General features: G+C 31.1%; 1 protein-coding gene across 5 annotated transcripts; it reads left to right on the top strand.

The window, feature by feature from the left end:
- Window positions 1–7,293: 7,293 nt before the first annotated feature.
- Window positions 7,294–14,629, top strand: LOC118028541 (agamous-like MADS-box protein AGL19). 5 transcript variants are annotated; one of them, XM_035032150.2, is made up of 10 exons: window positions 7,294–7,433; window positions 7,568–7,672; window positions 7,880–8,069; window positions 10,332–10,389; window positions 12,594–12,675; window positions 13,037–13,098; window positions 13,186–13,285; window positions 13,723–13,764; window positions 13,883–13,924; window positions 14,304–14,629. In XM_035032150.2, the coding sequence occupies exons 3-10, from the start codon at window positions 8,006–8,008 to the stop codon at window positions 14,430–14,432; spliced, it is 579 nt and encodes a 192-aa protein (XP_034888041.1). In that variant the 5' UTR covers window positions 7,294–7,433; window positions 7,568–7,672; window positions 7,880–8,005; the 3' UTR covers window positions 14,433–14,629. The 5 variants fall into 5 exon arrangements, with proteins under 5 accessions (XP_034888041.1, XP_034888042.1, XP_034888040.1 ...); XM_035032151.2 differs by having other exon boundaries at window positions 7,568–7,684; XM_035032149.2 differs by lacking the exon at window positions 10,332–10,389 and having other exon boundaries at window positions 7,568–7,684.
- The last annotated feature ends 589 nt before the right edge of the window (window positions 14,630–15,218 follow it).

Here is a 15,218-nt window from a genome sequence, read left to right as displayed (position 1 = left end):
CGGTGATGCCAATGCTGTCATATTTAATAAAAACATGTTTGGACGTTGTGGATATGTTTTTGGCTATTATAGTAAACTTAATTATAAATTAAAAGATAATGTTCATGTTTTATAAATTAAATTAAATATATTAACTGATAATTCATAAAAGAAAATTGTTGATATTAATAGTTATATGGGTAACTTTTCAAACAAGAAATTCTTCAAATAAGTGGCAATAAAAATTGGTATTCCTAAAAAAAGATAATGATATAAATTATAAATAAAACAGAATTATTTTTTAGCCAATACTATATTTTTTAATTTATTATTTTGTTAAAAAAAACGTAATTTTTTATTGGTAATATGGTTTATTGAATAAAAAATTAAGCAAATCAAAATATAAATTACAAAAAAAAAAATCTATTGATTTGAAATATGGTTTGTTGGTAATATGGTTTATTGAATAGAAAATTAAGTAAAACAAGATAGAAATTACAAAAACAGATTCTATTGATTTGAAATAATGAATAAAAAATGTACTATATAATATTGTTCTTTAAATTAAGACTTGTATATCACACTCTTAAGGGCAAGTTTCAATTAAATATCATTTAAATAAATTTATTTAAAGTAAGTCTTATTGTAATATATATATATATATATATATAAACTCGAGCAATGACTATGTTTAGGCTGGAGGCTTATAGCTATAAGAATGAAGAAAAATCCTTAAACAAGATGGGTTGAGGCGGTGTGGGTTGTGAAAACACAAGTTAACGCAAGAAAAATGAAAACTCGAGCCATGACTTTTTGTTGGCGCGTCTTTTTTACTTTTAGAAGTCATAATTTATTTGTCCGTCACGCAACCTATTTCAGCCAGAGGTCTGGAGATTGTGCTATAGAAAATGCAGAGTGGGACAGCTCATGGATTTATCTCAAGACATTTGTTACCAATGTTTTGTTGTTTGTGCTTCGCCGTCGATTTGAAGTTATGCATTTGGTTTTTCTTTCCTTTTGGTGGTCGTTTTATTTTCTTCTCTCGTTGTTTTGCTTCTGTTTTGTTGTCGGTTAGTCCTTTTTTTCTTCGTCTCTTGATTCTTGCAGGTGTTTTGTTTTTCGGACAGGAGGGCTGCCGAGACTGGTCATTGTTTATGAATTTTAGTTCCTAGAGTATGTCTATTGCTTTTCGAGTTTATGCAAACATCTGTTTCGTTTCCGTTTTTGGTATTTCTTTTTCCGTGTTAGATATGCACTTTTGCAAAAAAACTTGGCAACTTATCTACAATTTGCACCCTTTTTAGTATAAGGTTTCGTGACTTTGTTTGTCCAGGCATTGTTGATCTTCATACACTGTTATTTTTGTTGTTTTATTCCTGTTTGTTTTTATATTTTAAAAATATTTATGAAAAAATTTAAAAATATTTTATTTTTTTGCTTAACTATATATTTCTATTTTTTTAGTATTTTTATATTATTTTAATATAATAATATCAAAAATAATTTTTTAAAAATAAAAAATATTATTTTAATATAATTTTCAAGTGAAAATCATATTAACAGACAACTACAACCACACTACTCATAGGCCGTTTGTTTACGCGGCTGCGGTTGCGTTTTGATTACAACGCAGTTTGCAGCCGTTTGTAACAAAAAAAAAAGTGATTTACAGCATAGTTTTAAAACCCGGGACCCGGGACCCGTTTGGGAATCCTATGATTTACAGTTCATGAGTCCGATATATTTTTTGCGTTGGAAACGCAATTCAAAAAAAGTAAGGAATTCTTGCTTTTCTTGCACTGTTTATGCTAATTGCATTGTTCAATGAACGGTGTAATTAGCATTAACAGTGTGCATTGATACACTATTCATGTGAACAGTGCAAGTCATTTGCACTGTTCGCGTGAACATTATTTTTTTTAATGTGTTAATTTTTTTAACATTTTTTTTAACAAAAAAAACCTAGTTTAAAGTGAATTAAATTCACTTGCAGTGTGATGTGAAAAATAATTTTTTTCTTGAAAAAACTAGTATGGAGTGAATTCAAATTCACTCGCACTGTAATATCAATTTTATATATGATAATATTTTATTTAATTTTACTACACGCTCAAAAAATTATGAAAACTGTAGTTTTTTGTCGATGTATTTCGTACGTAATGGAATTGTAGAAGGTTTCATGGAATAATAAATAATATTTATATAAAAATATTATTTATTTTATGATGTAGTACCAATAGTTAAATCTACAATATTTAAATTAAAAATCCATCAATATTAATATATATTTTTAAAATTATTTTATAACTTTAATTTCAAAAGTATTCTTAACCAAACACGTTAAATTATTTTTTGTTCAGTCTCATTTTCAATTAGAGTTTTAACTAAACATCTATTTTTCCAACCCAATATTAATTTAAAATACTTTTTATAAAATAATTTTTTTCAAACTACAACAACAACCACAATACTAAACACATTTTCAATAAACTCTACCCGTGCTCTTATGACACACATCATAGACTCTTTTACATTGCTTTCCCGTATAAATCCATCATTTACGTGTTAAAAGGTGGCTCACGATGTAACGTAGAAACTAACTAGTCACATTTAAAAACTATTTTATACGAATAGTCAGCCATTTCAAGTTTTTTTTTATATCATCTATATCTTTTTTTTTATTAGTTCCTTCAAAGAGAAATTTCCATTTGCATCCTTTTTTTTATCGGCTCAACAGTTTAGTTTTACAAAATTAATTTTTATCACACTATGATATTTAGAAACATGCGACATAATATAAAATAAAAAAAAAATATTTTAAAAAAATGAAAATAAAATATGAGAAAATAATAAAAATGGAACATAGAAACAATCTACCATGGTTGCAATAGTTACCCATAATGTTTTTTTTTTCAGTTGACTCCTTTTATTTTTATTTTAATCATTTTACATTAAATTGATTTCGTATTGAATTTAATGTTTTATTTTGGTTTGCTTTATATGTGTAGTTTTCACGATCTTAAGAATATGTTTTGATGTTGAGTTGATGTTTGATTTAACAAAATAAAATTCAAAATTATTAATTCAAATCAATTAAAATTTTAAAGATCTAATTTCAAATAAAAACAAATTTTGTATCTTTTCTTTCTAAAAAGTAACATCTTTATCTAAGTTTCCCAATATAATCTTTGATTGGAATTAACATGTTTGTTAATCTATTAACATATATAATTCTCAATTTATTTTATTAAATGTATACATAAAATTTTTAATTTTCAATTAAAACTAAAATTTATATTGATGATAAAAAAATTATTAACAATATTTGCACTCTTTTTTGGCATTGAGAAAATAAATGTTTCAACCCGCAATGAAATGGATGGAATTAAACTAATATGAAAGCATAAAATTAAAAAAACGAGGTTGATGACCTAGAAAACAAAATTAGTCGTTCATGCTATTCCAAGCTAATATGAAAACATAAAATTTAAGAAATGAAGTTTTTTTATATGTTTTTTCTAAAATTATTTTTTGCAGTTTTTTTTTTAAATATTATAGATTGCAACAATCTTTTTCCGTATAATGTTTTTTTTATTTTTTTTTCATAAATTCACGATAACACACAAATATACCACAAATTTATGATAACACGTGGACATGGCACCGCGACAACACATGGACATGACATCTAATTAGCCTAATTTACGTAATTTGTTTTAAATATACAAAGTAAGTAGTTCCTTTATAAATAAAAATATGAGGGTTGCAGTGCAACTTTCACAATTTTTTTAAAATTAAACAATGTTGAAAATAGACTTGGTGAACTTTCACAAGATGAATGTTCCAAGTTATAGACAATCATTTGGACAAATGAACAAAAACTGGACTTTCATTTGTACTACGAAGGTTGCGTGTTCTCCACAGCGCAAACATCATTTTTTTTCTTAACAACACAGCCCTCAAAAAATTACAGGTTGTTGTTTCTAATAACATAATTCGTATATATTTTTTATAAAAAAAATAGGTTGTGTTGTTGAAAATATTGAAACTCTTGAACTATATATTATTTCCTCAATTTTTTTTGGACTGTGCTAGTTTGTAAAAAAAGGTTTTTTGTAAAGTGATATTTAAAAAAAAAAATTCTAAACAAATTATATTCTCAGAATAATTTGTTTTTTTTTTTTTGGTTGTTGAAGGGGGGTTTTCAAAGCCAGGAGACAGCCTGCAAAGAATCAAGCTATGAGACAAGCCTAGCATTAAAGTCATGGTCCTATTATTTCTGGCCCATTTATACATTGCAATAAGGATCCATGAACTTACAAATATAATTACCATAGCAACAAAATATTAGCGTTAACAACATCCTATTTAGGCCTTTCCTGGTTGAAGCAGGTTTTACATTGTTTTAGCTTTTGCGGGATCTTAAAAAAAAAAAAAAAAATTCAAAAAAAAATCTATAAAGAGTGCTTTTAATGAGTTTCATATAAAACCTCACATTTATTTTATCAACCAAACACATGAAATTAAATTTGTAATGGATTTAATATTACAGTGCAATGGATTTTGTAAAAGGGTTTTTATAAAAAAAAAACACATTAAAATAAAATTTTTTATTTTTAACATCACATATTAAATTTATAAAAAATATTAATTAATTTTTTTATGTCAAGCTCACTTTTTAAATGCACTCAAACACACATTATTGTTTTTACGTTTTAAAAAATGTTTTTTTTCAAATAATTTTTTTTTTTGTTTTTAAATTAATTTTTTATGGTTTTACATCATTTTTTATTCTCTAACACCAAAAATAAATAAAACAAGCCTTGCACGGTACCAAAACAAAAGCAAAACAACCCATGCACAGTTCTAAACAAAGGATAAAAACGCAATCACAAATACTAAAAAAGTAGAACGAAGAGGGACCAATTAAGGGCGTTTACTTTCTTTGTGAGCCCATGACCAAGCATGAGGTGGGGTTGGATGACAGAAGTAGAAAGTGATGGATAGCTTTGAAAAGCTGTGACCAGGCGTAGATGGTGCCTTTAAGGCGCTCCTCTTTGCCAATTTGAGCAGGGATACCTAACTTACTCAAAGAAAATCGTCAACGTTTTATTCCAGATAAAAAGAAAATCGATGCTGTATGGATAAGTGTTGTCTTGACAGTGAGGCCTGGATGCCCCTCTCGCTCTGAGACCACATAGACATGTCCACTGGGTCCAAGATTACGGTGACCGGAGAAGGCTATATGAGCTAATCCGGCTACAAGGACTGATCAAGTATGGAAACATGTCAAATCCACATATATTGCCTGGCATGGTCTTCGTTTTGGATGATTTTAGCCTATACAGAGTGGCATAAGAATGAACATTTTCTTTTCAACATAAATCAATGATTTTGTTCTAATAATAGAATATTTTTGAACCAAAAAGCAAGAAGAAAAGAGAAGGGAAGTTCTCGTGATGTCATGTCAGCTTGATTTTCACTCTGCATTCAGTCAAAATGGCTATCATGTTTGCTACCACGAAAGACATCTTAGTGGAGGATTGTAGGAGCCATTTATTTCTGGGTTTTCTAGCTTTATCCATTGGCCAATGTGCACAAATGATAAAAACGGATAAACTGGACAATTATCATACAAAATGAATAGAAAGAGCAGGATTTTTTTTTAGTGAAGTAGAGTATTTTTTTTTTATGTAATATTACAAAATGAATAGTTTAGAATCACGAATTTTCATTAATATTTTGGTTTAAAAATATTACATTTAATTAAATATCACGGTTTTGAACTGTGATAAAATTATAATTGATATCGCAGTTCATAACTATGATATCAATTAAATTTCATGACGTACCGATCAACAATTTTATAATAGTTGGTTAAATCGACCGAACAAAAATATATTATTAACTCATAAAATATATTTGAAAAAAAATTAAGTTCATGAAATTATAGTTTTTGTGCATACTAATTAACCCGTTCATACAACTAGATCGATTGGTCAACCAGTTGAACTAAAGGGCTGGTGGTGAGGTTATTACCCCCATCCAATTCTAACAAAAAAAAGAAGCTTTTTATGATATTTATTACTTACCTTGTTAATTTGACATTTAATTTTGTTAATGATTTTAGAGAGTTAAGAATTTTATAATTTTAACAAAATTTAGATAGAATTTTCTCTATATAAAACTATACCAAAAAAATTCATGCTTAAAAAAAAAAACAGCAAAAAAACACAATTACAAAACCTAATAAATTTTCAAATTTTATAATCACAAGTAGCCCTAGAAATACAAATAAAAAACATATATGCATGCAAGATGAATCAAATAAAAATATCGAAATACCTTTTTACCCCTTTTTTAATTGAAGGGCAATGGAGTAATTACGTTTTAAAAAAAAATTAGAATGGACGGAAACAGCCCTCTCATACTTTTTTTTGTTATCATTTTAAGAATATTTATGTAATTGAACTGTGTAAAAAAGTTAACAAACCATCATACCCCGATTAGTTTTATAATATCAAATGAATCAATTGAAAAAAAAAAAACTATCTTACCTCATAAAAAAATCATTTGTTTGTTGTAATACAGGGTAAAAACGTTATTGCATCATAACAATTCACAGTAAAATGTGATATTGCTCCACTGTGTAAAAGACATGGAGTTTAGTTGTTTTTTTTTAAATAATAAACATAATATAATATAAATAGAGGTTAACTATTTTCTCTCTCAATAAATTAGAGTATTTATTGGTTATCACACTTGACAGTTCATTTGCTTTGAATGTGCTTTCAAAAGCTACATCAATAAACAATAACACTATGGACACATGCCCATCATCCACATGGGTTGCCTTCCATCAACGTCCAACGACATATCTGTGGTCCCCACTCGACCTCACCAGCCGGAGAGAAAAAAGAGCACCCTCGGTGGTGCACAAAACCCCATACCAAGCCATTACAGGGAAAAGAGAAAGACCAAACAAGGCTTACCCACGTGACAAGTTGTGCTGCCACCAATCGATTGGCTAGTCCCTATGTTTCATTGTACGGAAAAAAATGACGTGTCTTTAACCTTGTACGGACCAAAAGGGTGCCCCGTTAGGTGCCCAGATCTTACATGCTACCACCTTGGGAGGTGTTTTTAAACTTGTCTGAGAGAAACTGGCAACCGACAGGAATGTTCATGTCTTTCCTTTCACATGGGCGGGTTGCCTCTTAGTTGGGTACCGGGAATGGGAAGTTGTCAGTCACTCTTTAGGCCAGGTGTCGCCACATGACATTATGGTATCAAACTTTTGGTGCATCTAGATGTGTTGTTTAATAGAATGGGACTGATAATGGGGATCACATGTTGATAATTTTTTGCTTTTTACATATGTATTATTCCCTCTTTTCTTATTTGGGAGGCGTCTGTGTTTTTTCCTGAATTTACCAAAAGAAGAAAGAGATCAGGTTCTTGAGAAGTTGCTCTCCTCTTTATTATTTTTTTATTGATTTATATACCCACTAGGGTTATCTTGCTAGAACTAGGGTAATCACTCATCAAATATCTCAGCTAATCCTTCCCTTGATGATATTCTTTCTAGGGTTTGTGTGATCCTTTCAATTCTCCGTATTGGGTCTCTTGAGATTTGAAAGTTCACAAGCAAGATTTTCCTTGTCTTTCTGCTTCTTAACTGTTGCCCATAAAGGTTAGTTGTCAGGTATTTCCTAATTTGTTCAGATTTAGTTATCCCTTTCTATTTTTGGAAACCATAAGCGGGTCTTGCCTAGTTGTTTGCAATCTTTGATATCAATCAGTTTCACTTCACAGATACCCCAAATCTGCCATTTTGTTTTCCGGTTCTTTCCATCTTCATTTCTTTCTTTCTTTCTTTTGATTTTATTTCTTTTTTTAGGTATAATAATGGTGAGAGGGAAGACTCAGATGAAGAGAATAGAGAATGCAACAAGCAGGCAAGTGACCTTTTCAAAGAGAAGGAACGGACTGCTAAAAAAGGCCTTTGAGTTATCAGTTCTTTGCGATGCTGAAGTTGCACTCATTGTTTTCTCCACTAGAGGGAAGCTCTATGAGTTTTCCAGCTCTAGGTAAAGTACTTGATTTTCAGTATTTTTATTTTTTACATGAACATGTTTATACTACCGTGTGTGTTTTATTAATTGTTGTCTCACGGATTCTTTTATGTAAGCATGTGATGATGCGTTGAATTGTCCATCTCAAGAATTTGTCCTCCTGTCTTGTTGAAAAAATTGATTGAGTTTTAATTCTAAATCTGTACAAGCTCCACTAGCATGGCAAAGCAAGTACTCTTACAATAGTACGAGCTCTCAGACTTTACCTGTCAAGATGAAGGGTTCCGATCTCACCTATTCTTTTCTTTATTCATCAAATCTAACCTGGTGTTTTTATTCCGTTGGGTTTAATATTGATTTGTCATAATCTTCTGATTTCTGTGTCCTACATATTATACGATCTCGCCTTAGGGTAGGGCATACTTATTAGATCTCTCGAGGCCGAGCTTTAACTTCCATTACCTACTGTGTCCATCAATGCCGTCAATCTATGTTTGAAGATATGTTAGAGATCAGTGTGCTTCAAAACAAATATTTTCCACTAGGGTTCATGTGCATGACCTATTGATTCCTTCGTTTCGAAACTCACCCGAAAAAAACCGATGATGATGAATTTTTTCCTTGGTGTTTTTGCCACATATACTAATTAATTATACAGATCTCCCGTGCGCTATTCTGTGCTTCATCAAGAAGTATAAACAGTTTACGTACCCAAGCATGTCAGTGAGTACTGTTAGCATGGAACCGTAACATATTTTCTTTTTCATGATAAATTAATTGACGGTGATCCTGTAATCATACAAGTCTACTCTAGCTGAGCTCTAGAAGAGAACTTGAAAAAGGGTTTTAATGACCGATAAAGACTGACAATAAGTTTATAATTATCATGCCTGAGAATATATAAAAAAATGGAATTTCATCTTTAACCAGGTTAAAGGAAAAAAAAAAAAACTTGGAATCTAGCTGACTGTTGGAAGATGGGGTGGGGTGGGGGAGCTTGAGGGCTCTGAGATAGAGGTGTACTTTGTGTTCTTTATCTTTCACGGTTTCCTGCCCTTTTATGTGTTGTATTTATATTGCATTGCTTCTGAAAAGAAACGTACTGCTTTCTCCAAGGTAAGCACTGTGATCACTATATATTGGTAACAGTTTTCTTGTTCTTGATGTTACTGTACTCGAGTGTAATTTTCTGATTAGCGACCACATGATTAACCAGACCTAGTAAATTAATAATGAGGAATTTAATTATCAACTCAAACGAGACTTGCTTCCCGATAACTTGGGACAAGCCACACGTATGCTTAGTGAACGCTCATTTCTCCAAGTATGAATATATAACTTCTTTAATTAAATCAATGGCATGTGTTTTTCCTTATTGCTGGTTGTGCTTGTGCGCGAGAGAGCCTCTCGAGAAGATATGTCATGTTTATTAGTTCTTCACGAAACAGTTGTTGCTAGCTTATTCAAGATATCTCTCCTGCTTTATTGGGTCAATAGCTACGGTGTTAGAGTCGCCAAGGAGCAAATGCACGTAGCTTGTATCAAGTGATGCTTTCTTGGTTTTGTTTTTGCAATAGGGTTGGACATCTGCCAAAGAAACTGATCATATCCAATCCAGAAGTTCAAAATGTTATTTCTAGGTGTGTCAAAACGACTGATTATATAGGCTGTTAATTTATAGGTGAACATAAGAGAATCGTGCTACTCTGCCCATTCATAAACAAAGCTTCTCTTCTGCGATATTTTATTTAATTTTCATGATGTATATAAATATGGAATTGATTAATAATTAAACAAACAGCACCGTGTTTATAATTAAGGTGCGCAACAGGTCAGGTCATGTGTTTATGATCCAATCATTCATTTTAAGATCAAATTTTAAATTTTTTAAATACATTGAAACTCAAAATTAACAAAATCTGAAGTGTATATTAGCTAGGTTAATGCATATGATCCCTACCATGAGATGATCTTTGTTATAATTAAGCTATTATATTGATTATTCAACTAAATTCTTTTATTGGTTGCTGCATCCTAATATAATGTCATTACTCCACAACTCAACTCAAGTTAATAATGGAAGGATCGTTCCTTTTATAAAAATGGCCATTACATCACTGTGTGCATTACCTAATGAAGACCCAAATTCTCTCATCCTTTCTGATCAAAGATGTCGTTATTGCACAGAAGTGAGGAAAAATCATTTTAGTAAAAGCAGTTGTGATTGCTTCTGTCTCATATATGATGTATATTAACTGTGTATTTACTCCATTGTAGCCAAACAACAAAGCCCAACATATCCTAAGCATATCCTTTCCTTAGCACAAGTTGTATGGTGAGCTATCTTATGCTTTAGGTTTCAGAATAACCAGTCTTTTCATGCTTATCTTGATTAAGTTCTTGCTTTATTAGGATAGAAAAATAGTTTCATTATGATGATGCTCTTGCAAAAAATAGTGTACGATATTAGGTGCAAAAATAATTTATATCATTCAGGTATTGGAGAATGTAGTACAGACCGTGCATACTTGAAGCTTCATCTAAGAGCTTAAGTGGTATAGGACTTGGGATATGGTAGGAAATTAAAGGAAAGGGTAGAAAATAAGATAGATAACAACTTAGAATGAACTAGACAAACCTTTGAACATATCCAAGAGAGGCTTCTTTGAATCCACAAGGAAATTAGGGTTAATGAATTGACACAAGAACAAATAAACAAGAGAAGATCCACTCTCATTGCAACAAGTCAAAGTCTGAACTTTTTTTTCAAAAAAAAAAAAATGATTTGATGGTAATTGATGTCATTTGACTAACTTGTACATCACTCAAAACTAAATATATATCCACTTCAAAAGATTTTAAGGATTCACGTTTTATATTTGTCAGTGCTTTCGAAAGAATAAATCTTATTAGATGCTAACTTTAAAGTTTGACTTTAAGAAGTTAAAGAGGAAGAAAACCTTCTACACTATCAAACCTATCCTTTAAGATGAATTGCCTTAACCTTTTTAATTCAATCATAAAACTGCCTTTAAATACAAAGAACAAGTGTGCTATAAATAAAAACAAAATCCTAATTAAAATAGGAAATAAACCAATACTCTTACCTTGTATTAAATGAACTCATGCTCCAAAATAATATAAAAACTTCTAAAACATGATCTAATTAAGATATTTATAAAATTTAAAATAAATTCATAAAACACGCTGATATTGTTCTTTCAATACTGCACATTATAATTACAAAAAAAAAAAAATTCCTCAAAGAGCAAACCTCTAATGCCACCCACCATTAGATCCTATAAGAACTTTGAAGTTAAATGTACTTGGGCTAGAGAAGTACTAGGATGAGTGATCTCTTGGAAATTAATGTGCACCTCAATCCACACGCAAGTGTACAATCGCTAATGAACCTTGAGTTGGCAAGCTCGTCCTCTTGATTTGGTTTTGAAGAGTAGCTACTCGTGGATGGTGTCTAGGAGTGTGTCCAGGACAATAAAATAACCATATAAAAAAAAACCACTACTAACCAAAACCTCGGAACACACAAACACACCTATCCTTCACCTTCAATCAATCATTAAATTCACCTCATTCTCGCCTCCACCTTCACCTTCATTGCTTATAGCATCCATGTTTATTCCTAAACAACTATAAAACTCTATACTATTAATGTGGAGACAACCCTTCTCTCAAAACCTAGACTTGAAAAATCATATCAGATAAACTTTTACCACAAGCATTGCCCAAAACAATTTGTTTCTTAGACTTTACCTAAAATCTCTACAGCATCTATTAATTGTTTTTCCATGATGTATTAATGCTCGTCTTGAAAATAAATTCAAGGTTCTAGCTAGTTTTTTCTTAGTTTTAGAAATTCTGACTTTTGTTGAATTTTACTCATTTTCCTTGTGTTTAAACTAGCCAGATGTTTCATTCAAAAGAGAAAAAAACCGAGCTAGATGTTGATTTTCTCATTACCGAGAATTTATTTATGATTGCTATACTTCACCACCATGTATTACATTGAACCTAAGTTTTTAAATTTGTTTAGTAAGATTTAAATTAGTTGGTTATCTTTGTCTAATGCGCACTTTTAGTTGAGATGTAACTGTTTTATTTTCTTTTTATTCAATGAGAGAGCTCATAAGCATTGGACTATTTATATATAGAATAACCTTTCGACTTTCAGGTAGCAATCCTCATTAATTTTAATTGCTGTGGCGTTATGTTCGGGATGATAACAATCATGTTCTCATCCTCTACTAATTTCAAAACTTTACGCATTATGGTGACCTGAGTGTGTATCTCTGTACTTGAATGGATTAATATATGCTAAAAGTATCAATAACCCGAATTCTACTTGGAGGAAAATATGCAACTTCAAGGATTGTTCAACAGCTTTGGAAGTGAACTGAGCGCGTGATCTTTTTTTTTTTTTTTTTTTTTTTTTGTAGTGATGATTTGTATTGGATGTCATGTTTAAATATTTACTAACTGCTCGGTTATTTTCCAATTGTTCTACTATGGATCCTTCAGTATTAATAGAACAATAGAACGGTATCAGAAGAGAGCCAAGGACGTAGGAATCAGCAGCAAGATGGTTCAAGACAATATACAGGTATAAACCAATTAGCTCTCAAACGAATTAAGTTTGTGATGAAATTGAAAAGTAAATGTAATATGAACTCTCTCCCGTTAAGGTCAATATAGCTACAATGACATGGTTGTAATATCATGCATTTTCTATATGAAGAGCACACCATCACCTTTTCTTTCCTGAGATATTCGGGCAGAGAAGGATCTAATGACTATCGTGTTTGATGATCAGATGGCAAAGTTGGCCATACCAAAGTCTTCACTGTGCATGAAAGCATGGCATTTTCTGTATATATTGAACCATGCATGAAAATATTAATTCCATTTTGTTTCCTTTTTTATTGGGTCAGTTTTTCAATCCTAGTTGTTGATTTTGCATGCAGCCTGTGAAGGAAGATACATTTACTCTGGCCAAGAAGATCGAGCTTCTTGAAGTCTCTAAAAGGTTTCAAGGCTCATTTTGAAACTTATTGCGTCTAAATTCATTACTTATCTGCTGTAATAAACAACTAAAAACTTGGATAATTTGCAGGAAGTTCTTAGGAGAGGGATTGGAAACATGTTCCACTGATGATTTACAACAGTTGGAGAACCAGTTGGAGCGAAGCTTAACAAGAATTAGGGCAAGAAAGGTATGTCCCATCAATTAATCAGACCGCACCATACTTAATTTCCTTGAGTGATTAAAGTCAATACCAATTCTGTGTTTTTATTGTAATTACTGGATTCGGCAAGTGTCATTTTGGCTTTTGTTTTTCGGTTGGGGTTTTGAGTGGTTTACTGCTTAATTTGTCTACTCAAAACGTCAAAATCCCACCCATTTGGATACCAAAAGTCATAGATAAATCTGATTCCGAAACTTCATTCTCAAGTTTTAAAAAGTATCTCACGGTACATGGAACATTGGTGTCATTTATCAAAGTAATATTCTTTTCTGGTCCAGTGAGCCTAGAAGGTCTTCCATTTCTCTAGTCTTTCATGTATATAGCGTGAGCACCACTCAAGGGACTACAATTATTTATGAAAACCTTACCGGACATTTGATTCTCTTTACTTTGTGCACCTGCAGAACCAGTTATTTAGGGAGCGGATTGAGAAGCTAAAAGGCGAGGTAATTCCTTATGATTCGTAATGTTTTTATGTGCATGCTTATTTCAAAAATATATTAGATGTTGATTTGTTTAGAGATTCCTGATTCGCTACCATCTTTCTCTTTTGACGCATCTCAGGAGAAAATCCTGTTGGAAGAAAACACGAGGTTACGGGAGAAGGTAAATAGTACTTTACATGTTCTATGAACTCTCAAAAGGACTTTCAACATATATTTTTACAATGCCGACAATATTTTAGAATTTTATGTGAGGTGTCAATATGATATGTGGAGATGAAAATTTTATTCACACGGAGGATGAACTTATGATGAGTTGTGGATGGGGCACAAGAGTAGTTTTTTCTTAATTCCACAGGGACCATTACATGTCAAAATGTCAAATTTGTATGAAAGATCTATTAAGCTAGGAACAGTTATGATTTTTTTGGTGGTCGTGGCCGCCCTCCTTCTGGTCCCCGGATCGGTCGTCGGAAAATAATTCAGGGACATATTCTTTTGATTATGGTGGTAATAATTTTGTTTGATAACTGATTTTGCAGTGTGGGATGCAACAGCTTGACCTCTCATCAACCAGGAAGCAACAACTATTAGAAGACCGACAAGTTACGGAGGTGGAGACAGAATTGTTTATAGGACCACCAGAGACACGGCTTGCCCCAAAACCATAAGACTTGAATAATTGCAGTTTCAAATTTGCAATATAGTTCCAGCTTCCCAAGTGTCAATGGTTTTTTCTTTTTTTCAAATCATTTGCATCTGATAGCTATTGTCGCGAGTCAAATAAACTTTCCCAAATATATTACATAACAAAAAGGAGTTGAACAAAACCATTGTGTGATGAGTTAAAATATCTGTTGGAAGATTACTGTACCATATTGTAATTATATATATATATATTTGTGTGTGTGTGTGTATATATATATATATTTGTATGAGAGAGTCAAAGAGAAGCCTAAAACAAAATGGTTTTTTGTATAATTTGACAAAAATATCGTGGAAGCATTATGTTTTGAGTGAGATGTGAAAACTTTTATAAGAGAGGTGACAGCTGAGTCCTTTATACTATATTAAAATATAAAAAAACTAATCGGGTAACTTGTGTTTGGCAAAGTGAAATGTTTTGCTGTTCTCAAATAAAATTATTCTCTCTTTTTTTAAGGTCTATTTATCATTCTTATATTGATTAAAGAAAAATTTGTGTTTTGACATGTTAGATGCACATTTAAAGCAAGTAAATTTTTTTAAATTTGGGGTCAGGGTTGTTTCGGTTTTTTATATTTTGTTGGCACAATAAAATGAATAATATTGTTCTTAAAAGTTAAAAAAATTAAACTTAACATCCAAATGTTTTATTTGTATTTTTATCAAAACTTTTTAGTTATAATTAATGGGAATAAAAAGTAATTTAAACTTTTATAAAATATAAATATAATTTAAAAAAATTGATGATGTGT

The sequence above is a fragment of the Populus alba genome, chromosome 3 (assembly GCF_005239225.2).
Source record: "Populus alba chromosome 3, ASM523922v2, whole genome shotgun sequence".
In the NCBI taxonomy this organism is placed as follows: Eukaryota; Viridiplantae; Streptophyta; class Magnoliopsida; order Malpighiales; family Salicaceae; genus Populus; species Populus alba.
The sequence above is the reverse complement of the archived record's forward strand: the minus strand, read 5'-3'. Positions and strand labels throughout refer to the sequence as shown.